Source organism: Chelon labrosus, assembly GCF_963514085.1.
Source record: "Chelon labrosus genome assembly, chromosome: 11".
Classification (NCBI taxonomy): Eukaryota; Metazoa; Chordata; class Actinopteri; order Mugiliformes; family Mugilidae; genus Chelon; species Chelon labrosus.
In genome coordinates, this window is record NC_140344.1 from 26,350,626 (window position 1) to 26,375,008 (window position 24,383).

The window sequence follows — 24,383 nt, forward strand, 5'->3', positions numbered from 1 at the left end:
CTGACAACACAACCTGAGCCATCGGTAACAACAACAATCCCGGGGCGGGGCGGGGAGGGGTTAGGGTTAGGGTTAGGCGGAAGGAACCAGAAGGCAGGAGTGTTTATAAAGAGGGGTGGAGGGGGGTTACAAAATAAAGAATATAGCCATCAACGTATTGTACATGAGAGAGAAAATGTTAATAAATAAATTTTAAGTTACAAATCTGTTCGAAAACTATGATTTGAAGATGGTAAAAAGTCCGTCTGGTCAGTCTTGTCTGCACACTTGCAGCTCTGGTGGCCTGAGAATCAGACCGGTTCAGCCCGCTCGAGTCTTTCATGTGAAGCAAACGGAGCTCACATCAGGTCCAGGTTCTGGACTACATCACCCCACTTCTCGTCCAGTTTCTTTGCACTTCTCTTCCGTGACGGCCACACCGAGCTCAGCGAGCCGCCTTTAGCCCCGACGGCGACGGTGGAGCCCTCCTCGGCCGAGTCCTCTCCGTCCTCTAGCTGCAGTTTCCCCCCCTCTCGCCGGGGGGGGGGGGACTCGGAGTAGGGGGACGCGGTGGTGTTGTTGGTGGGGGGGCAGCGGATTCGCCGTAATACTCACATGAATTCGTAGTTGTTGTAGCATAGGTGGGCTGACTCTGAAAGCAGTGCTGTCTTTAAATAAAAAAGTGGATAAACAAAATAGCCACTCCAATGTTGAGCAGAATCACCATGACAACCAGGATGGAGCTGTAGGCCTGCGTGGGAGACGGAGAGAAAAGGGAGAGTGTCAGTGATAAGGACACGCACACTTGAGGCTGTTTCAATAAATAAAATACATTCAGCCCGGACAATAGACACAAACATACAGCCGTTCTTTTATATTCACCCTTTCACCCTTTCAGACTACATCCAGTTTTTACTCCAGCTTGTCATTCATGTCGTGTACAATGGGATCCACTTAAATTTAAAAGACCGAGCCGCTGTTTGTAACGTAAAGGTCAACTCCCATATCATGAGGAGATTTTTTTTTCAGTTTGTTTTTTGAAACAGTTTCACACCTTCTACATCACATTCATTGGACCTGTGCTCCTCATTGCATAACTGCATTTACAGTACATCAATCATCCCACCGCCGTCAGGTGTATCCTGGTAACTAAAGCCGGAGAGGGCTCTTTTACTGCTTCAGAAAATCCTGCGGCTTTGGAGATTATAAAACCATCTACATAAAATTTAAAAGCACAGATGAACTCAAATTAACTGGTCTCAAAATAAAAACAAAACCTCACATCACCATATGTTGATACTGGTTAATTTCTGCCCTGGATTCGTTAATATTCTCCTCTATTTCAAAGTATTACATGTGCTCTCAAATCTGCCTACAATACAAATACTACACAATGTTTGACCTGCGTGTCTATACCTTAACAAACAACAAGTAAAATTGAACTCATCTGGCACTTAAAAGGTAAAATCTCACAATAAAAATCACTAAAGATATAAATACATATCATTATAAACTGTTAAGGAATAATAATAAATAAAGGTCTGAAAACACCTTCCTAATGTTGTATAGGTCTCCCTTGTGCCTCCAGAACAGTTGGGACTCATCAGAGAATGGACATGTTTCTTCTGAGGGTGTCCTGTGGTGTCTGGCAACAGAATGTTGTTAGTGGGGTCGGGTCCTCAGATACTTGATCAGTTTGGGATCTAGTGAATTTGGAGGCCAGGTCAACACCTTGTGCTGTTCTTCATGTTTTGTTTTTTTTTAGTTGTTCCTAAAGTGTTTTTGTGTGTGTGTCTGTGTCAGGCTGCATCCTGCTGGGGATGGCTGCTGCCATCAAGGAGTGTCATTGCTATGGGGTGGGGGTGTCTGGTCTGGTCTAGGTGGGTGCTACATGTCTAAGTAACATCCACACCAATGAATGCCAGGTCCAAAAGTTTCCCAGCAGAACACTGAATTGTCACAAGATGGTCGATGTTATTTACTTCTACTGTCAGTGGTGATAATGTTGTGGCTGATCGTTGTATAATGGTAATGGTTCCACTCTTAAACTCTCTCTCATTTATCCAGGTTTCTTATACTTACACTAAAAAAAAAAGCTTTTATGTTTTGTTCATATAACATCCATCAACTACTACTATAGTAGTTGAATACAAAAATGGTGCAATTTGCATTTCAGAACAAATCTCATGTTGATCAGATAGGGAAGCCCACCTTCTCTGACAGAGTGAAGTCAGAGGTCAAGCTCGCCTGCACCACAGCAGAGAGATAGCCTTGGTCATGTGGGTGAAGGTCAGTCTTTTTAACCACCTGTTCACTCTGAGTAAATATAAATTGAATCAGGTATAGTCACTGATATGATCACTATTCTCCTCTTACTTTTAGCGTGGAGTATATTTTGGTCTTAATAAAAGATTTTTTTGGGGGGGAGGGTGGGCAGTGATTTTAATTAAGTCTATCTCTGGAATAATTTTAATAATGGCTGCAGAAGGGAGAGGGAAAATAGGACTCTGTGTAACACTGCGCACGGTTATTAAGCTGCATTAGTGCAACATTGTTGTAAATGAATCTGTCCAGAGTGGCCGCTAACGAGGTTTCTGCTGATCTACTCGTTGATAGGCTTATCACAGATCTGTGTCACAGAAGATTACCTGACCACCGGTGGATAAACTCATTTGATAAAATATATATTTTTTTAATTCCTTCTTTTTACTAAGAATTCTTGTGGCACTTTATTAATGTAACCACACACTGTAATACTTACAGGTCCATACTGGGGTTTTACACTTGACTTACTAGTTTTTAATGCTAATGCTGCTTTGTCTCTATTAAATGTGCAAAGAGGGCTATTGATAGCTGACATATTAACTGTATATAAGCCGTAGAAACCCCATATTTAACATTTCAGATCCTTAAAGGGAAGTGAACCTATAGTTGCTGTGAGGGACTTTTGCTAAAGTTATGTCTTCCAGATTTTGTGGTGATTCTTGTGTTGGTACTTTTAACACAGACTTTGTGTTTGTAATTCAGATACAATTAATACTAGAAGACTAGTCTTTATGTAGTCTAAAAACACTTTTTTTTAAACTACATAAAGACCACAAGTTGACATTTCCTGTGTAACTCACTATGTCACTTTTATAGAAGCTAATCTTTCTCTCAAATGTTCAACCAGTCAATGGCATTAGTCTGAATTTGTCATTCAAACGGAGAAACAGGACAAGCTATTATCAGCTGGGATTCTAGGAAGCTAGATAGAGCTACTATTAGCTGAGTGGCTAGGAAGTTAGGGAGAGCTACCATTAGCCAGGACGCTAGGAGGCTAGATAGAGCTGCTACTAGCTAGGAGGCTAGATGGAGCTACTATTAGCTGAGAGGCTAGAAAGAGCTATTATTAGCTGGGAAGGTAGAAAGCTAACAAGAGCTACTGTTGGCTGGGAGGCTAGAAAGAGCTATTAGCCAGGAGGCTAGGAAGAGCTACTGTTAGCTGGGAGGCTAGAAAGAGCTATTAGCCAGGAGGCTAGAAAGAGCTACTGTTAGCTGGGAGGCTAGAAAGAGCTATTAGCCAGGAGGCTAGGAAGAGCTATTATTAGCTGGGAAGGTAGAAAGCTAAAAAGAGCTACTGCTAGCTGGGAGGCTAGGATGAGCTACTATTAGCTGGGAGGCTATATAGAGTTATTATTAGCCGGGAGATTAGGAAGAGCAATTAATAGCTGGGAAGGTAGAAAGCTAACAAGAGCTACTAGTAGCTGCTAGGCTAGAAAGAGCAACTAGTAGCTGCTAGGCTAGAAAGAGCAACTAGTAGCTGGGAGGCTAGAAAGAGCTATTATTAGCCAGGAGGCTAGGAAGCGCTATTATTAGCTGGGAAGGTAGAAAGCTAACAAGACCTATACTAGCTGGGGACTAGAAAGAGCTATTATTAGCCAGGAGGCTAGGAAGCGCTATTATTAGCTGGGAAGGTAGAAAGCTAACAAGACCTACTACTAGCTGGGGACTAGAAAGAGCTACTGTTAGCTGGGAGGCTAAGAAGCTAGGGAAAGCTACTACTAGCTGGGAAGCTAGGAAGCTAGGAAGAGCTATTGTTTGCTGGGAGGCTAGGAAAGCTGCCATTAGCTGAGAGGCTACAAAGCTTCAAAGAACTACTAAAGAACTACCTAAAGGATAAATAAAGTCCTATCCTATCTTATCTAGCTGGGAGGCTATCAGTTTGTCTACACACATTCATTCTAGATGATCACGTAGTTAAGGAAATATTTGTGTATTTGAATGTTTAGATGAGATGGAGATGAAAAACATTAAGAGTCTTTTGTGTGCTCTTTGAACTTTGTTTTTTCCTTGACTTTTGTTACTTGTGTTTCTCTTCTCGCCCACTGGTTTTCTAAGCTGAACAGCCAGTCAGAGTGATCCCTCTCACCAACTCAACATCTGAATCAGATATGAAGCCAACAACCAAAGTTCCAACTAAAGCCAACTGTGCAGGAAACACTGCCAAAACCAATGGCAGTGTTTCTTTAGAATGTCATGGCCCTGCTAATATTTACTTGTGGGATACCCCAAGGCTCCAGGCTGGGGCATCGGTTCTTCAGACCGATGTCAACAGATAACACAGAGATTATTCTGTATCACCTACTAGCTCACATTTCATCATCACATTTTTTTAATGCAACAAACCTCCTTACATAAGAATCGAAAGCAGAAGTTAAAATAATTAGAGCACAGAACCAGAAAACCGACATTGTGCAGTGACTTAAAATCTCAAAAAAAAAAAAACCTCAACGCAAGCCCTCAAGCTAGTAACCATGGTGTGCTTTTGATCCTGGTGTGAATTTTGAAGCGCACATACATAAGTATCACCAACGCTGCCTTTTATCATCACAGGAAATACAGCAAGAGTACGGCCATATCTCTCCCACGCAGACACAGAGAGAACTATCTGCGCTTTTTTACCACTTTACAGGCTTGACGACGGTTCTGTAGTGCTTTCTGCTTGTGGACCTACCCAGGAAAGCTTTGGCTAAAATGCAGCAGCATGTGTGCAGACCAGGACCAGGAGGAGACAGGGACAGATTATGTTTACATTCACCTGTGGTTGTACTACATGTCAGGCTTAATTCACCGGGCCTAGACACCGATAAAGGAGAGGGTTTTACTGCCGATGATCCTCTGGCGATCTTAAAGAGATATAGATATATATAAACAGCTTTCTGGCTAATCTGCTAATCCACTCCTTATACTTGAAAAGTGCTTTACGTTTTCAGACCGCTCTGTCCTCATGTTACACGTTGTTGTTATGTGAAAGCTTTGGTCGTCTGGGGACAACGTGCTCGTGTAAATACGAGCCTTTGGGATGCACAGAGGTTCATTTCTGTGTTCCATGATCGCTAGTTGACGTCTCCGAGTGGACACAGAGGTGCAGAGCTATTTGGGTGCAGATGTTTCATGCTACAGTGGATACAGTAAAAGAGCTTCCATCTAATGGGCTTTTTTTCTCTATATATGTGTGTATGTCTATATTCTCTATGGCACCACAGTTTAATTGATTAATTGATGGATTGATTGAGACCCCTGTGTGTGTGTCTCAGCCCTGGTGTGCGTTCCTATGGCGCTCCGTGTGTGTGTGTGTGTGCGTGTTTATCCGAGTGTGATAGTATCTGTGTACGCTGTGAACCTGTCCTACACAAATCTCACTTGCTTCTCTGCGGCTGCAAACACACACACAAGTGCACACATCCACCCCCCCCACCCCATACCCCCCCACCTTGTCACTGACAAACGCCCACCGATTGGCCGCCGTTGAAGCAAGGCATACGCTGTTCCCTAGCAACAGAGCGCCGGTTAACCAATAGGGGGCCTCCAGTGAGGAAGGGGCTAGTTTGCCAATCTGCTGTTACTAAGGTGCAGAGAGGACCGCTGGGGTTGTCTCTCTCCGCCTGTATATCTGTGTGCATTTAAGGCTTTACGGTTCTCATGTAGCAGGTAGCTGCAGCCACTGCTGAATTTACTGCCTTCAGCCTCCGCCACGCTGGAGCCGCCACACTGCTGCAGACAAATTCACTTTCATTAAAGTGAGCAAGTTGTGCAAAGAGCGGCGAGGGCTGAGCAGTTTACACAGAAGCAAAGTGAGAGGGTGAGAGTGAAAGGCAGCAGCGTCTTCCCAACAATGTGCTCCGTGCTAGTGTGTGGTTTTCACTTGCTGCTGATTTTTCCTGTTGCTTTCATTAGTTAATGCCACGACCGAGTTATCAGCCTGGATTAGCGTGGTAGAGGCCGTCCACCAGCCCGAGTCAAGACGTAGCCAAAAAAACAAAAAAAAATTACATTACAGAAGTGTAATCCCCCCCACAAAATATATATATATATATATATCTTTCTTTATTTCACAAGGTTAAACCATGTGCAGCTCCAGCAGGATTATCTTAATATGTGGGATAACATTGTGTTATGTCACTGGGGATGGGATGTATCCTCATGACAGTGGGCAATAAATCCTTTTAGTCAAATCAATGTGTGGTGCAGACATGACAGATATGACAAATGTACCATACTGCAGCTGTCCCATATGATATGAAGGCCAAACAGAGGCATGCAGAGGTCCAAGCCGTCGACATTTAAAGCTGCTATATTCAACATTTTTATTAGGGCTGTCAATAGATTAAAATATTTAAGCGTGATTAATCAAATTCCATAGTTAACGCGTGATTAATGCAAATTCATAGCACTTTTTAATGTTTGTTTTTTTTATTATTATAATCAACACGAGAGTGGACAAATATATCTGCTTTATGCAAATGTATGTTATTATTATTATTATTATTATTACCTCGTTCACATGCACAGTAAATGCAGTTAACCATGTTCTTGTCGAGGACCATCTGGCAGACCTTCGAAGCTGAACATTTAATAAATTACATTTCTTTAACCATTTCTGTTTGTTTTTTCTGCTTGCTTTCTTCTTCTTCTGCTTCTATTGGTAGTTTTTTAAGCTACAGGGTGTATTACTGCCCTGCATAGGGTAAATCTTTATTTTACTGCAGCCGCACTTCAGATTCTGCTTGCTTTCCACAACGTTACTTCTGCTTTGACAACCTTCTGGTTCAACAACTATGTTTCAGACCTAAATTTTACATTAACAGTCGGTCAAATGAGCAAGTGTAAACAGAAAAGCGTCGCTTGTGATGAACCGCCAGCTCTTTATAGCTTTAAAATGTTTTTAACTCATTGTTTTGAGCACGCAGCTTTAATGATTCAGGTCAGCCAGGAAAAACACTGGTAACGGCAGCTAGCTAGAAGCCAGATGTTTCTTTCAGGGGTTGGTGAAGACAAAAACAGAGCTAAAAGGAGAGTAAATATTAATGAATATTCATCAGGGAGAAAGAAAATCAACCATAAATGAAGTTCTTAGCCCACTGTCGCTACACCATAATCAGGTAGCTAAAGGTCAGGTTACAGTTAGTTCTTCTTTTTCTTCTCTACATAAATATGATTGCATCTAATAGTTAGACCTTTTTATTTTCTTATTCAACCTTATCAGATTTACTGTTGTTTATGCAACTATTCTATACTATATATACTATATACTATAGTTTCATTTGCACACTACAAACCTGTGCAAACTATTTGTTTTATTTGACAAATAAAACCCTTGATAGTCACATTGGCAGGTAATGAAAAGAGGACTGAGGAGGCGTGACAGCGTTTAAAAAAAGAGACAAATACGCACCAATAGACACCAATCTTTGGTTTGTGCACATGAAAAGAGTCGTAGAACAGATGAAGTACAAAAGACTAAAGAGTAAAATAAAGTAAAATAAAGAGTACAGGACTGGATTGTCAGATTGGGAAAGTGATAAACACTCCCTGAACTGTTTCAACCTGACGGTGCAACCACCAAGACCAGACTCATCCAGACATGGTCTCACACTTTGGCGTCCGAGAACTCGACTTGTCCTGACCTCAACATCATCCAACACATACAGGTTGTGAATTCAGTCTTATTTCCCAACATTAATCTGAATTCTGGGTAGTTTAGTCATCTGTGGCATAGAGCAAAAGCTGATCCCTAATTAACTTTTTAGCAGAGGCACGACATCCACGGATATCAGCAACAGAAATGACGTCCAGATCTACAAAAAATTATACAGTATTTGCTAAGACAAGTTAACTAACTGTTTGACTTTTCAGCTGTTTGCCAATTTTTAAAAAACGCTTCCAGATACAATTAATGAGATTTATGCAGCAAACGCAGCTTCAAAGTACAAAGTCTTAAAACTGTGAAAGAATTTAACGCTTTTATGCAACTAAATCAGTTTGAAGTGTTTTGAAGTATTTTCAGTTTAGACATCATCTATCTAAATTTCCCACTGACACGTTCAGGTTGAAGTTTCCAGGATTATTTCAAGTAGGCCACAGATTCTTTCGTTTAGCATCCATTTATGACTTAAAAGGAGACAAAATAATAAAACACCTGTCAGAATAACTACACGTTTAACCGTCAACTCAATATACATATAATACTCAGGCTGCTCAGGTTCAACAGGTAATCTTTGGATATATATAAGGCCACTGCTTGGACCCTCATTCATGCCATGAAAACTGTTTAGCCATCATTTGTATTCAAACCAGGAATTAAGTTTTGTGCTGTCATCAGGTTTCTGAGCAGGTAAGGAAATATTTAAAGGCATGACGTGTCCTCACAGAGATTTAAAGCTGCAAAAAGCAACGTTAAATTAAATGAAATATTCAAAGTCTGAAGCATCAGAAATCAAACATCATAGCTGTTAGAGTTGTTTAACTGATCAGTCTATTCATCAGGTGTTTTCCCTCCTGCAGCTTTAATCAAACTAATAAAGTGTTGTGTGAGTGTGAGTCTCACCGAGTTGCCTTTGCTCTGCATGAGGCTGTGGTCCTGCTGCTCCGGTGTGATGGGGGAGGATTTCAGAGGGGGGGAGAGGGTGAGGTCCCGGCGTAGAGGCCGTGAATCCATCTTCTCCCCCGGTCTGTCCAGCTTGTGCGCTGAGTCTTTGCCCCCCTCCTTCCCCTCTTTCCCCTCCCTCCCGTCCCGGTTCTTATGCCTCTGTCTCTGCACAGTGTGCGAGCGCCCCTCTCCGTGCCCGTGCCTCTCCTCCCCGTGCCCATGGGGCTTGTGGGTAGTGGAGTCTCTGGGCTGTAAAGGCTTCATCTCCATCTCGTAGTTGCTGATCTTCTCCTCGTCCTGCTCCAGCAGCCGGCCTGCCCTCCCGTGCACGCCCCTGTGCCCGGACGTCCAAGAGGCAGACGAGGACAACTCTGTCCCCCTGTCCCCTCTGGCCTGTCTGTGATTGGAGGAGCCGTGCTCCCGCGACTTGTGATTGGAGGAGCTGTGTTTGTGTCCATTGGTCCGGCTCGCTCCTCGTCCACTGACCCCACCTCCACCCTTTGACAACACCCCTCTCCTCTTGTCCTCGCTCCAGCTGTTGGCCCTCTGGTTCTCCCCTTTAACTCCTCCACCACCTCCTTCGCCTCCCCCACCACCTCCCTCCATCATCACCTGAATCTCCGTCTGCCCTCCTCCCCCGCTTTTCTCACCCCTATCCCCTCCCTCCTTCGCCTTGTCCCCGTGGTCCACGGCGCTCTGCCGGTGGAAACGGGCGCTCTTGCTTCGTTGGGATGGCCTGGCAGGCGGAGGCGGGGTGTGGGGTGGCGAGGAAGAAGGCGGGCTGAGGTCAGGGGTCGCGGCGTCGTTGGAAGGGTCATCGGAGGCCACGCTCTTCGAGTAGATGTCCGGACTGTCGGCCGTCCCTGCGCTGCTCGACAGCCCCTCACCCTCCACTTCGCTGGACACCTGACGTTTGGGACGCTGCACCTCCATACCTGCAGAACAAACAAAGCTGTTTTCAATCTTTTTGGGAAAACAAGATCATCACTGGTTTAAATTTATAACAGCGTGTTGGGAGCATGCAAAAACTCTCTGCAAAAAATAAAACCACTGATCTAAGTGGGAAAGATACTGAGTCAGAAACTGGAAATGGACCCAGTGTCTCCTGCTGTACGCCTCCCAACCAAGCGTGGAAAATTAACAAACAAGAGATTGTATTGTGTTCCTACTTATGCTGCAGGGAAGAATATCTTTACTGCACCGGAGCAGTGAAAAGGAACCAAGTGTGAAAGGCCTGGCATAGAGGGTTGTTTGATTTAGTGCCACTGGAATATATTACATGCACACTACACTCAAAGTCAGATCAGTTTTATAAAGTTTGGGAACCCTATTTGAATTATGTGGAGCCTGATGTCTCTGCAGTCATGCCACAGGGGTTTGCTGAAGTGTCCAGATACAAGAAGGATGATTATACACCGATCAGGCATAACATTATGACCACCTTCCTAATATTGTGCAGGTCTCCCTTGTGGTGACTCATCAGAGAATGGACATGGGCCTTCTGAGGGTGTCCTGTTGTTAGTGGGGGGGGTATTTGAGGGGAGGGGCCTCTGTGGATCATCCCACAGATACTTGATCAGTTTGGGATCTAGTGAATTTGGAGGCCAGGTCAACACCTTGTGCTGTTCTTCATGTTTTTCTGGTCTGGTCTAGGTGGGTGCTACATGTCTAAGTAACATCCACACCAATGAATGCCAGGTCCAAATGTTTACCAGCAGAACACTGAATTGTCACAAGATGGTCATAATGTTGTGGCTGATCGGTGTATCGTTGGTTGTGTACATGTGACTGAGCCGATGACATGTGTTTATTCACTTAATATCATTCTTCTGTGGATTTTAGAGCAGATTGATTGTTAATTTGTTGTAAAAGTAAAAACTAATATATTATTATTGTTATATTTACATCTCACTACATGCTACAGGCTTGCACAATATTTATTAGAGTCAGAAGTGTTGGTTAAATGCAACATAGTGAGCAGCAGCAATGAAACAAATGTGATATGTTATCACATATAATTTCTCAGATCGTATGAAAATTATTGCGTGCCGGAGATGGTGGGGAATATTTTATAACTTATAATCTTAGAAAAAAGCACGGCCCCTCACAATAAAGGAATGATTGTTTTCTCTAGACGTTACAGTTGAACGAAGATGCAATCCACAATACCTCAAGATAATATATTTATGGAAACGATGACAATTGCAGCTTCTCTCTTTTTTAGATGAAGCTGTCTGAGCACAGCTGGGAGTTATGCGCCTGCTGATAGACCGCGGCAGCCCCCCCCAGATTACACTTAATTAAAGTTTGGTTTATAATAAATATCACATGGATTTACGCAGGAGGACAAAATAACTGTAACCAAAAAGAAACTCCACGCCTTCTCTGATCACCTCTTCTCGCTAAATGAATTTTCACACAGGCCCTTATTTATTTATTTATTTTTTAATTAATTTATTCTTATTTTATCTGAGAACAGACCTGAAGGAAAGCGTAGGGCGGAGGCCGATGCCCGTGCAGGATATCAAAACAAACACGCTGCAAAATGTCAGCGCTGATGCTGGTTGTCATAGTCGCTCTCACAACAACAGCCGTGTGAGGACACACAGACGGCCGCTGAGAGCAGAATAGAAGGCAAAAGACCAATCACTGTCACTTCAGGTATGTGCATGTGGGAGTGTACAGTGTGTGTCATGAAGTCAGTGTGTGTGTTTGTGTGTGTGTGTGTGTGTGTGTGTGTCACTCTGCGTGTTGCCGTGTGCCGGCCGCCTGCAGAGCTCTACAGGTGTGAGTGACAGAGGCCGAACCGTAAAGCTGGAGGGTGGCCGACGCTGACCTTTATCGCCGCCCCCCGCGCGTACTGTATGTGCATGTGTTCTGTTTGTTCACACACGTGTTGCTGTGCGCACAAAATCAGCCGTGACATTACCACGAACGCCGACTACCTGGTTATCACGGCACCTGTCGGTAAGCGGGATATACTGTACGAGGCAGCAGGTTGAACATTTTGTCCTCAAAGTTGACGTTAGAAGCAGGAAAACTCAACACGTGGAAGGATTTTTGGCAAGGACTTAATTGTGTTGGCTAAAAAAACTGTGTCATCTCCAAACCTGCAGCCTTTGTCGGGTGTTCCTGGTCTGCAGCGGCCGTTATCTAGCGATCCAGGTATTTCTAAAATGATGGGATAGGTATCAGGCTTCAGCCAAGGCCGACCTTTTGTAGTTATTTATCTTAGGTCTGCCATAAACCAAAACCATGTCCCTGCAGCGTCCAAAGACATGCTCCTTAGGTTCACTGGTGATTCTAAATTGGCCGTAGGTGTGAGTGTGAATGGTGAATGGAGACCTGTCCAGGGTGTACCCCGCCTCTCGCCCGATGACTGGATAGTCTCCAGCCCCCACCCACCGCGGCCCTCCACAGGACAAGCGGTTACAGAAGATGAATGAATGAATGAATGCCCTCTCATAATAAAGGAATTATTGTTTTCTTTAGCGGTTACAGTTGAAAGAAGATGCAATCCAAACAATATATTTACGGGAAACGATGACAATTTCAGTTTCTCTCCATTTTATATAAAGCTGTTAAGTACAGCACAGCCGGGAGTTATGTGCCTCCACTTAATTAAAGTTTGGTTTTCTTGAATGTCACAAGAATTAATGTAACGGGGGAAAGGAACCAGTTTGAGTAACACAGCAACGAATTCAAGATGTTGACTCGGCCTCCAAACTCTCCAGATCTCAAACCAATCAAGCGTGTGTTGGGTGTTCTGGACGAACAAACTCCAACCAAGACGTTAGCAGCAGATCATTTAAAGGGGATTTACCGTTTTTTACAACCTGGACCTTATTTCTGGCATAAAATACGATCGTTTACTCACCCATATAACTTTGGTGTCATTTGGAGTCGTTCGGAAGATATTTAGCTCCAGCGGAGCTCCGTGTATATCCATATAGTGGGAGTGACTGGGGCAGCGAAACGCAGCCTCTAAATAACGCATTATCTGCCGCGAAACTTGTTCATTTCACCAATATTTTGTTATGATACGCTACAGTTACCTGTTATCATCATCTGGGGTCTGTAGATTGACAGGTGGTCACAATGTTCTGGATGGTCGGTGTGTATATGCCTGCTTGGCTGGGTTTTTGGATGTCTGTACACTTGGTGCTTTTGGTGTAAGTGAACCCACCGTTTCCCGGGTGCTGGAAGGAAGGGGAGAACTGCTTGGCGGTGACCCTCGCTATGCGACTCTCCTCCTGGGCTTTCTGGGCCGCTCCCACCGCCGCCTCTGATTTACCCTGCGCATGAGCCGTCCTGAAACACAGAAGACAACGAATGCAGTACAAAAATGATGTTTAAAAAGTCACTGTTTGTGGTTTCTCTTCCAGAAGTACAGCCAGTTGTAGGAGACGAGGGACAGGACAGAAAAAACTGACCTTTGGAACAATGGAAGTGCCGACAGAGGACTTTTTTACTGATACAGTCGTCCACCGACGCTGTACTGGATTCTGGAGCTTATTGCTTGCAGGTAGTGATGGGATACTACCAAACAAAGTCTGCTTGTTCTCTCTTGACGACCCCGTTTGAAAACCAGATTCACCTCACAGGGTTTATCTTGTTTTATTATCGAGTTGCCAAACGGCACATTCATCGTTCAGCCAATCAACTCGCCAGCAGTTAGAGTTGTTCTAATTAATGTCCAAACTGAGCTTTATTAATTTAACTGACTGGATCAACAGTTCCTCCGTGCGCACATTTTACACAACATAGAGACGTTTTGTTTTGCCTCTGACCAACTTAATGATCAATGAGGTATTTAACCTGTTGATATAGGCGGTCAAGTAATGCAGGTGGACAGATGAATCCTCTGTGACGCCATTTATAGAGATTCCTGCAGAGCAGTTATATAAACTACATTATATGATACAAATCTGAGTGTGGATGTAGACTGAATGTGAATACACACCAATCAGCCATAACATTAAAACCTCTGACAGGAGGAGTAAATAACATTGACCATCTTGTGATAATTCAGTGTTCTGCTGTGAAACCTTTGGACCTGGCATTCATTGGTGTGGATGTTACTTAGACATGTAGCACCCACCTAGACCAGACCAGGCACCCCCACCCCATAGCAATGACACTCCTTGATGGCAGCAGCCATCCCCAGCAGGATGCAGCCTGACACAGACACACACACAAAAACGCTTTAGGAACAACTAAAAAAAAAATGAAAATGTGATGATACTTAGTAGGTGCCAAAGATGCAGTGCGTAGTGGAGGTGCAGCTGCAGCAACACCTGTATGTAGTTTGAGAAACTCTAAGTTGAGTTGGCCGAGTCTGTATTTCCAAAGATTTCAACACTGCTGCTCTCTCATTTGCCCCACACAGATTGATCTTTGTGAAAATTTAACCAGTTAATTCATGAGCTTTATTCTCTAAACTGAAGGTCATTACATTAATAACTAGTCATTTTTCTCCAACTGTTGATACTCAAGGCTTTTGGTTGGATATCTGGACTTTACTGCTTAAATATAGATGTAGCCACAGGCCAGCAAAGACCTTTTGCTTTTGACCCTATTACTTCGAGACAAACTATTCCTACAGGATATACACTGATCAGGCATAAAATTATGACCACTGACAGGAGAAGTGAATAACATCGACCATCTTGTGACAGTTCAATGTTCTGCTGGGAAACTTCTGGACCTGGCATTCATTGGTGTGGATGTTACTTAGACATGTAGCACCCACCTAGACCAGACCAGGCACCCCTACCCCATAGCAATGACACTCCTTGATGGCAGCAGCCATCCCCAGCAGGATGCAGCCTGACACAGACACACACACAAAAACACTTTAGGAACAACTAAAAAAAAAAACATGAAGAACAGCACAAGGTGTTGACCTGGCCTCCAAATTCACTAGATCCCAAACTGATCAAGTATCTGTGGGATGATCTACAGAGGCCCCTCCCCTCATAGGCCCCCCCCCCCCCCCCCACTAACAACATTGCGTTGACACCACAGGACACCCTCAGAAGGCCCATGTCCATTCTCTGATGAGTCACACCTGCTTTGGAAGCACTACACAATATTAGGAAGTTGGTCATAATCTTATGCCTGATCGGTGTATGAAGAAATTCTCTTGAGCTAGTCATCCATCAACATCAATCACGTCACTGTTGCCCCCCACCCCCCCATATATATGAAGCGTTATATTCTCGAGCATCATTCATATCTCACTTATCTCTGCTGTGTCTAGTTACAGCTGATGAATTATTATTATCATTATTATAAAAGACACCTGAGCAAGTAGGTGAGGAACACACGAGCGTCAGGCGTCAACATATCCCACGATGCCTCATGACGTCCATGGGAGGACATCGAGGACGTATTCATCTGTTTTCAGCCGTCTTTGGCTTGAAAGAACATGTTTACTCTCACAAAATAACTCATCCCACGGCCGCTCCAGCACGTCAGGCTTTTCACGGCTCTCCTCCACGGCCTCCTTTTCATATCTGTTTCTTTTTATGCCTCGCTCTAATTGCCCTTTCCTTCCTGTCTTTCTCCCTGGTTCTATAAAATAGATCTTTTCTCCTCAACCCTCTCCTCACCGTCGTCTCTCTATTTCCATTTGCCTTTTCTGTCTCTCCGAGGCCTCCTCACTTGTGTACAAGAGCTTCTCCATCCCTCCCTCCCTTTCTCTTTCTCTCTCTCTCTCTCTCTCTGGGCAGTAACAGTCTTGATGCAGTGTTGCATGTCGATGGCTATTGATTTTTTTCCCCCTCTCTGCCTCTCTGTTTCTCTTTGCCCCTCTCTCCACTCTCTGCCAGCACCACCATGCCAGACCGACAGTACAACAGCTCACCGGCCCGCGCCACCATGTGTGCAAGTGAATGCCGGTCGGTTGGAGGGGAGGTGAGTTTTTATTTATTTAGTTTGGTTGAAATGTCATGAATTAACCGCTCTCTTTCTTTCTTTCTCTCTCTCATCCCTTCTCTCTTTCCACAACTTCCCGTCCCTCGTTTCCTGGGGAACAACCTTTTCCTGGATGAATCAACTGCCCAGAGAGAACGGAGCTGCCAGTTCAAAGAGATTATACAACAACAGCGTCCTGTCCAAAAGCAAAAAGAAAGAAAAAAGAGAGTTGCAGATGGAGGACTGAAGAAAAAAAAAAGGAAGGAGGGACGGGGTTGAGGTCGTGAGTAGAGATAAAAGAAGAGGTAGACAATGGAGGAGAAGATGGAGTTAAAGGGTGTTACGTATTTAACATCAATGAATCAGCGCCGGGTTAATTGTGAGACAGAGTAATTACAGCGGCGTCCGCGGGATTGACAGCCTCTACATTAATGCAAAAGGAGGAAAAGGGAAAGGACGAGCGGCGACGTCTCCTTCGTGACAGGAAGGAGACGGGGGTTTGAAGAAGTTTTCCAAGTTGCCGAACGGTGACGGTATTGACCTTTGAACCCCTTTTTCTGGAGCCAAGGAACGAGCTACCCTCTCCTCGCTGCATTAGCTTCGACAGAAATACTTATTGGACTGAATCACATCTACGAGAATACGAGGAAGACAAGAAGAGACTTTATGAATCTCCAGGGGGAGGAGCTTTGGTTTATCATCCCTACTCAAGCACATTTACCCACCAGTGCCAAGCAGAAGAACCTTTTGCTCAAGCGTCTTGCTCAAAGAAAAATTCGGCATGTGGTCCACGCACCAGGGATCGAACCACTAACCCTCTAGTTAGAAGAAAACCCGCTTTACCTACTGATCCACAGCTGACCTCAGTGTTATTTACCTCGACGATCAACCTGCATCAATGCACCTGCACAAGCTTCACACAGAGAGGAACATTTCTGAGTTCAGGTGAAGAGGCAGATGGTTAATGCTACACTACAAGCTTGATTATACATCCAGTGTGTTTCACTGTCCTCCCACCCTTCCAAACCATCTGCATTCTCTTCTTATGCATATTTCAGACAGAGAAGACGGATGGTTTGAGGGAGGAGTAAAAGAAGCCATTTACGTAAAACTGGAAAACACCACAGATCACAGTCTTAACATCTGTCCACAAAAAGTTTCAACCCCATTCACACCTTCAGTCGGACGTTCCTGACTGTTTATCGCTCATCTTTTAATTGCAGGTGAGTATCAGAGCCTAGTCATGTGAGTTTCAGGCGGACAACACACACAGACCAAGATCCAGGACATGTTCAATGACATCTAGTAAAACAGAAAGAAAACATCCTCCCTTTTTTTTTTTTTAAATCAGATTATGTAAAACCTTATCAAATAAACCTGGGGTTTCCTTCAACTACTTATTCAACCAGCCACTGCCTGGTCCAAGATGTTATTCATACAGAGAATTTAATATTATTGATAAGGAGCTTAAAAATCTCCAAAAAGAAGCACATCATTAATAATACATTTCAGAAGAATACACTGCGATAAAGGCATATAGGTTCACCTCTAAGAGGACGGAGCAGATGAGCAGGGATATCAAGGGCGAAAAAAAAGAGCGAGATAAAGAACGCCGGGGGAACACAAGGAGAATCAAAACAAGAGACGAGAAAGAGGGAGGGAGGGTGAGAGAGATGGAGGAGGAGATACTCACAGAGGAGGACAACAGAAGCACAATGAGCTGAGCTGAGGAGAGAAAGTCTAATCCAAGGCTCACGCACCAAAGCTCCTCCATCATCTCTGTCATCAGCCTCAACCAGCTGATGATGATGAGGAGGAGGAGGAGGAGGAGGAGGAGGAGGAGGAGGAGGAGGACGAGGACGAGGAGGGTGATTCATATCTCTCAGAGCTTTCCGGTTTGCATCAGCGCTAATAGTGCATGTGTGTGCTGCTCATGTTGTGGGGACATGAATCAGCTTGACATGAAGTAAAGGAATAAATCTTTGGTTAAAAACTTACAGTACACGTCTCTTAACCTGATTTAAATAATTCTAACTTAAGTGTTTACATGGACACTAAATTAAATCTGCGTGTCTGCGTGGGTTCTCTCCGGGTACTCCAATGACAGCTGGGATAGGCTCCAGCCCCCCCGCGGCCCTCCACAGGACAAGCGTTTACAGAAAATGGATGGATGGATGGATGGATGCCCCCAAAATATTAATTAGTGGAAGACATCCCGCATCATCCCTGTCCCTAAGAAGTCACACCCGAGGGAGTTGAATGACTACAGACATCCAGCATCATGAAGACCATAGAGAGGCTGCTGCTCCATCACATCATCCCCCAGGTCCGCCACACTCTCGACCCACTGCAGTTTGCGTACCAGGAGAAGGTGGGGTTGGAGGTGGAGGACGCCACCCTCTACCTGCTCCATCGGACTCTCTCACACTTGGGCAGGGGGAACGCTGCCATGAGGATCATGTTTTTTGACTTTTCCAGCGCATTCGACACCATCCAGCCGCTGTTATTGAGGGACAAGCTAACAGAGATGGAAGTGGGCTCACACCTCACCTCCTGGATAGTGGATCTCAGTGGGAGACCTCAGTATGTCAGATCGGGGAACTGCACATCCTATTCACCCTGTACACCTCAGACTTTAAGTACAACACAGAGTTATGTGATATGCAGAACTTCTCAGATGATACTGCAATTGTGGGGTGTAACAGGGATGGACAACAATTTTGTCTCATGGTGCGAAGCGAACCACCTTCTGATCAATGCAGCTAAAACCAAGGAGATGGTAGTGGATTTCCGGAGGTTCAGGCCTCACCTGCAGCCTGTAGCCATCAACGGGGAGTGCGTACAGGTGGTTCAGACCTATAAGTATCTGGATCACAAACTGGACTGGTGGGCTAACATAGACAAAAAAGGTCAGAGGACGTGTTTGCTCCACGTCAACCAGACTATGGTTGCCAGTGCCCTCTTCTACGCTGTGGTGTTCTGGGGCAGCACTAAGAAGAAGGACACCCCACGGCTGGACAAGCTGATACAGATACAGGCTCTGTGGTCGGGGCAGAGCTGGAGTCCCTGACATCGGTGGCAGAGGCAAGGACCTTGAACAAAATCCGGTCCATCATGAACAATGTCCACCACCCTCTACAGGTCACCATAGTCAGGCAGAGAAGCTCGTTCAGGGACAGGATGCTGTTTCTGTCCTGCTCCACGGACAGGTTGAGGAGGACGTTTGTCCCTCATCAATCACTGTGCTGGAAATATAACAAAAGAAGAAGAAGACTTTCCTCTCAGCTTTATTGGCAGTGCTGAATTGATTCAGCAGAAGAAGATGACCAAGGCTGAGCCAAGTTTTCATTGTTGCCAACTCTTCAAACACTTGTTTAAGCGACAGGTTGTATTTCTACCTCCATGTTTATGTCCCTCCTGGAGCAAAAATGCTCAAAGAGAATGGATTTATTCCAACCAGAGAGAAACCATCAGATCAGGTGTTTACATGGTTATTAGGAGCTAATATTTACCTACTGAACAGATTATCAAAGGTTTACACCACCCCTCTCAATCTGATTGAAAACTCTTCTGTTCAGACTGAGGCGTTTTCCTTCTGCTTATAAGTGGATGATTAGTGTCCGTGTAAACCAGTGTAATGTCCTCTGAAGAGATGGAAACAAAGCGTGTGCTTGTCAGAGCGTGCGTCGGGCTCCGGGCGCGCTGATGAAACGAGGTCACAGATTTGCAGCGAGCGGCTCCGTCCACAGAGCGCGCTGAGTCACGGGTGTATTTATCTGGCACTAAGTCATCACAGGTAGCCCGATGACACATCATCTACATGGATGCATGTGACAGCAGTAATCAGAGTTCATCAACCTGCTATCACACACACACAAATCCCATATTTACTGTAACATTAATCACCAGGGCAACCGGGCAAATCTGACCTTTGACCTCTGCTTCATGACAATACAAGGTTGGAAAGACAATTAGTAACAAACTGAGGACAGTTTTAGAAACACACACACCACTAGTATTTATATTTAATAACTTATATCTTACAAATCTTGTATAGTTTAGTGGCGGGCCATCAGGGCCAGCAAAGCCTCCTCCTGTTGGCCTAAACTTTATCAAAATTACTGACTTACATTTTAATATTTTCCCATTAATCTTATTAAATATTTCCCAATAGCCTATTCTTTTCGTTTTATGGCTTGTCTGTCTCTCAGCTGCGGTGATTCCTGCAGTGTAACTTTACATCAGAGCTAATATCCAATCATATTTCAGCCGTCACGTGTTGCCGGAGTCAACGAGATCCGCCTGGGCCTTGCACAAGCAAATCGTCCCCGTTCTGATAGCCGTTTTCTTTAACCCACGATGGCGGAACGTGGAGAGGCTATCGATTTGTTTGCAGACCTTCTTGGAAAGTAATTTTCAGGGCGGACTTTGAAGGTAAAGCTGGATATTGTGAGGAAAGGTCGCCCGATCCTGGAGCTAGCTAGGCTGACCCAGCCGGGAAAACTTTCAGGACGGCGACTATGAGCGCTACCCTTGGTTGACTTTCCTAAGTTCTGGTGAGTAAAATTAATTATATTTACATCTTTTATGTATATTTTTGCCATTTTATCGGGTCGACATTGATGCTTCTGCTGGATTTGACATATGTGGTGCTGGTGCAGAGCTACAGTGAGTGAGAGGAGACTTTTTGAATCGTTCTAAGTGAGTTTCTTGCTTTATTAATGGCATTCATCTCTGTATGAGATGCAACGTCCTGTTTTATTGCATATTTGTATGTTGTTGATGGCTTCTATAGCAGTGGTGCCATAGCGACCGTAGTAAGAGGTGTTTTGAATAAGGTTGGAGGACATTGAAGACCTGTGGGTGAAAAATGCACAGCCCGCCACTGCTTACTAGACTGCCTCTTCACACACACACACTTTGCACTGTATATTTCTATTATATCTATCTATCTATCTATCTATCTATCTATCTATCTATCTATCTATCTATCACACTCCATGAAGTCAGAGAAAGAGCCACATCATCCTTGAACCAGTTTGCCAGCGTGCTCTCATTCCAGACTTGCAGCAATTATCCTGTGACTGTTTCACCTTTCAGGGTTTTCTCCTGGTGTTCCACAAGGAAATACCCTGCTGTGCTGTTCTGGGACAGAGAGAAAGAGAGAGAGAGAGAGGCAGAGACAGAGGCTGTCCTGTGCTGCAGTCTGAATCTGGGTTAGACATTTCTGCGCAGACGAGCTGAGAGCTAGGCCAGGCTAAAACTGTGAGTTCAGTAACGTTACTCTGGAGTTTAAAGTTGGATTTCTACCATTACCCTGTAAAAACCAGCGACCCGTTTCCCGCTTCCTCTACAGTATCCGGGCCTATCTCCACCGAACGAGTATTCAGAGGCGGCGCTCATCGAATTAGTAAATTCTGCACGTTACCTCGTGCTCCCGCTGAGGAGATGCAGCAGTGTGTTGAGAATCTCATGCTGCTTCTGTTTCAAAGACCTGAAAAAAACATGCTGTGGTTTTTAAATCTAGTACAAATTTAGACTTGGACTATTTCTGTTTCTAGGGAGACAACATGGAGCTTGGCTGTATTAACTACTGCATTAAGGTGATAAAAGTGAACCACAGTCGATATGGGAACTAAAGGCACTGTTTATATTCTGTGGTTTATGAACAAATAGATGAACTGACATTATGACTTAATAATCAACGCAGGTCAGGTAAGACGAACCTTTAAAAGCGCAGGATTTTTACATACAAACGAGTCCTAACAAGTTCACACAAGTCAGATTTACAGGTAGACCGGCCACCGGACATGTACAGAGCATACTCCCTCCCTCTGCCTCCTACCAACCATCAAACTGTTGTTCAACTTTCATTAGCTCCAACTCCAATGGATCCACCGTGGGATATAAACAAAGCTTAAAACAATCAGCACTGGTAAATCTTTTTGAGTTTTGAATCGGTTGTTTTTGACAACATTCCTGCGCTGGTGAACTGTCCGGAGTGTGTTTTGCATCAGTCTGCAATGACTGGTTTGCCAGAGCTGAAGAAGAAAGGAACTGGAGATGAAGTAGCCGACGGTAGGGATGTCCCAAACAATCCAGGCATTCTTAAAATGATCAGATCAGTATTAGGCATCAGCTAAACCTGATCTTTCAGAGTTATTTACTTGAGGTCCGCCACAAACCACGACCACATCCCTGTACCGTCAAAACTAAAAACAAAATAGTCTACTCAAGCAAAGGGTGCACCAACAAGAAGCACTGAACGTTTTTAAAAGAAGAGAAAGGTTTCCTGGAGACAGCATCAAGGAGAAAAATCTCCTCTAATTTAAGATGGGATCGGAACTTGGATCGCCCAGTACTGAATATTAAAAGATCAATATCAGATCAGAGGGCAAAAAAAAATAATTGATCGGGACATCCCAAGCCAACAGCAGCTAGGAGTATGACGGAGTCTATGGAGGAGAAGTTTAGAATGCATTCAAGAAAAGTTTCTCTTTCTGTAACGCAAACTTGAGACGTTCCAGGGCTAGTAGACATGCTAGGGTATCTTCTGGAGTTTGCTTCTATTTCCTGCAAACTCAACAACTAATCACAGGTTTTCTTAGAGCCAGGGCGCACCAAGCCGACCGTCGGCCGTTCGCTGGCACCGGTGCACTGGTGAACGACTGTGGTCCTAGTTTATCTGATGTGTCCTGCACCGTTCCTGACGCCGGCTTTTCAGCTGATTCCACAAGTGGAATTTAAGACTTTTGTTGTTTTAAATCCTCTCATGTAAACGTTCAAACACACAAATACATCCACAACAATGCGATCGCAACTGATCAGCATGATTCAGAAAAGGACATATCTTCCTAGCTTCCCAGCTAATAGCAGCTCTTCCCGTTTCCCCTTTTCAGTGACTAATACAGACTACTGCCACCTGCTGGTATGAAGAACTATTACCTTTCATGCAGATGCAGAACATACGCTCCAGCTGGCCGTAGGTTGGAGTGTTTGCGACTTGTTCAAATGCAACTTTTTGGCCCAGACACAGAACAAGGCTTGGCAACCGCAGCCGGTTTTTGTTGCCAAGTAGTTCTTTGGTGTGTCGGTTTGGTGCGTCTTTACTGACAAACAGCCGATCGTGGTCAGAGACGTCGTGCTCACGATACTTGTTTTATGTTCAGGTCGAGGTAAAGATGGATTAGGATAGCTCCCTGCTAGCTAGCCTGCAGCTTTAACTTAAACACGAGGGGTAACAAGGATAGCAACCATTAGACAAACAGGTGCATACGAGGAAGGTTGTCAGTCATGTGGACGCACGCTGGCTTCAGTAAACGCAATATATAAAATAAAACTACGAGCAAATACAGTGAGAAAGGAGCTGCTTTGTCTTTATTAATTCCTTGTCTCGTTGGTCCTCTGCTACTCTGACTGCCATCATTTTATTTATTTATTTTCTATCCAGATCTGTGTGAATCTGCACCCTACTTTGAACAAGGACACTCTGTCCCTCCCCAAAAATAATTCAAGTCCCCCCCACCCCCCACCTCCGCCTTGTGCATGCCCTCTAAATATCTGAGCACAACTCTCCACACTTTCAGCATACATGGCTGAAATTTTACAGCGGCCAGAATCTTTATTTAAATAAATGTCTCAACCCTGGAGCCAGCTCCACCTGTTGCTCCACCCACAACAACTCAGTGAAGCATCGTTCATATCGTGGAGACGTTTCCAAAAATCACAGGTCAGACAAGAAGAAAAAGAAGTAAAAATCTAACATTTTAATCTGCTGCAGAGATACTGTTATGGTTAGAATATGTGCTTCACTCACTGTGAGGATAACTCTGCTTATCTGGAGTGTTGGAAGCAGCAGGTATATATATATGTCATTATTTTATACAGTGTGAAAAAATGTTTGTCAGACGACGAAGGAAAATCAGGACGTAGGCGGTTGATCAGAAGTCACAAGCTGGAGACTCTCCCCAGCAGATCACTGGCTTTAATAAATTATACCGAACTGAATGTGTGTGTAACAGAGCAGAGAAATAAAAGTACTTTGAGATAAAAAACTACAGAGAATGATTTTATTTGATCGCCAGGATTATTTAAGTGTCACGTTGAGTATTTGTTTGTTTGCTGTTGTTGCGAACTGTGACGGGAAATTAAGTATTATATTATAATAAATGCTGCTTAAATATTACTGACTGAGAAAGTGATATAGAGACAAAGTCCTGCACCTTTCAGCTGGACCACGTGGGAGACATTAGTCAACAGCAGAAGACAAATAATTTAAAAGACCCTGTTTGAGATAGATAGATAGATAGATAGATAGATAGATAGATAGATAGATAGATAGATAGATAGATAGATAGATAGATAGATAGACAGACAGACAGATAGGATTTAAAGGTGCAATGCAAAGTTTTCTTGTCTTATTAAAAGGAATCTACACCGATCAGCCACAACATTATGACCACTGACAGGAGAAGTGAATAACACCGATCATCTTGTGACAGTCCAATGTTCTGCTGGGAAGCTTCTGGACCTGGCATTCAGCATTGGTGTGGATGTTACTTAGACATGTAGCACC

At 44.2% G+C, this 24,383-nt stretch overlaps 1 protein-coding gene across 1 annotated transcript in view; it reads right to left on the bottom strand.

Moving 5' to 3' along the window:
- Positions 1 to 649: 649 nt before the first annotated feature.
- The window catches only part of jph3b (junctophilin 3b), a gene marked incomplete at both ends in the record, with an annotated part of 52,913 nt that continues 29,179 nt past the window's right edge, over positions 650 to 24,383 (bottom strand). Inside the window, 3 exons of the mRNA XM_084555716.1 lie at positions 650 to 730; positions 8,849 to 9,825; positions 13,077 to 13,201. Coding sequence (XP_084411842.1) covers positions 650 to 730; positions 8,849 to 9,825; positions 13,077 to 13,201 — 1,183 coding nt within the window. The remainder of the gene's footprint in view (positions 731 to 8,848; positions 9,826 to 13,076; positions 13,202 to 24,383) is intronic.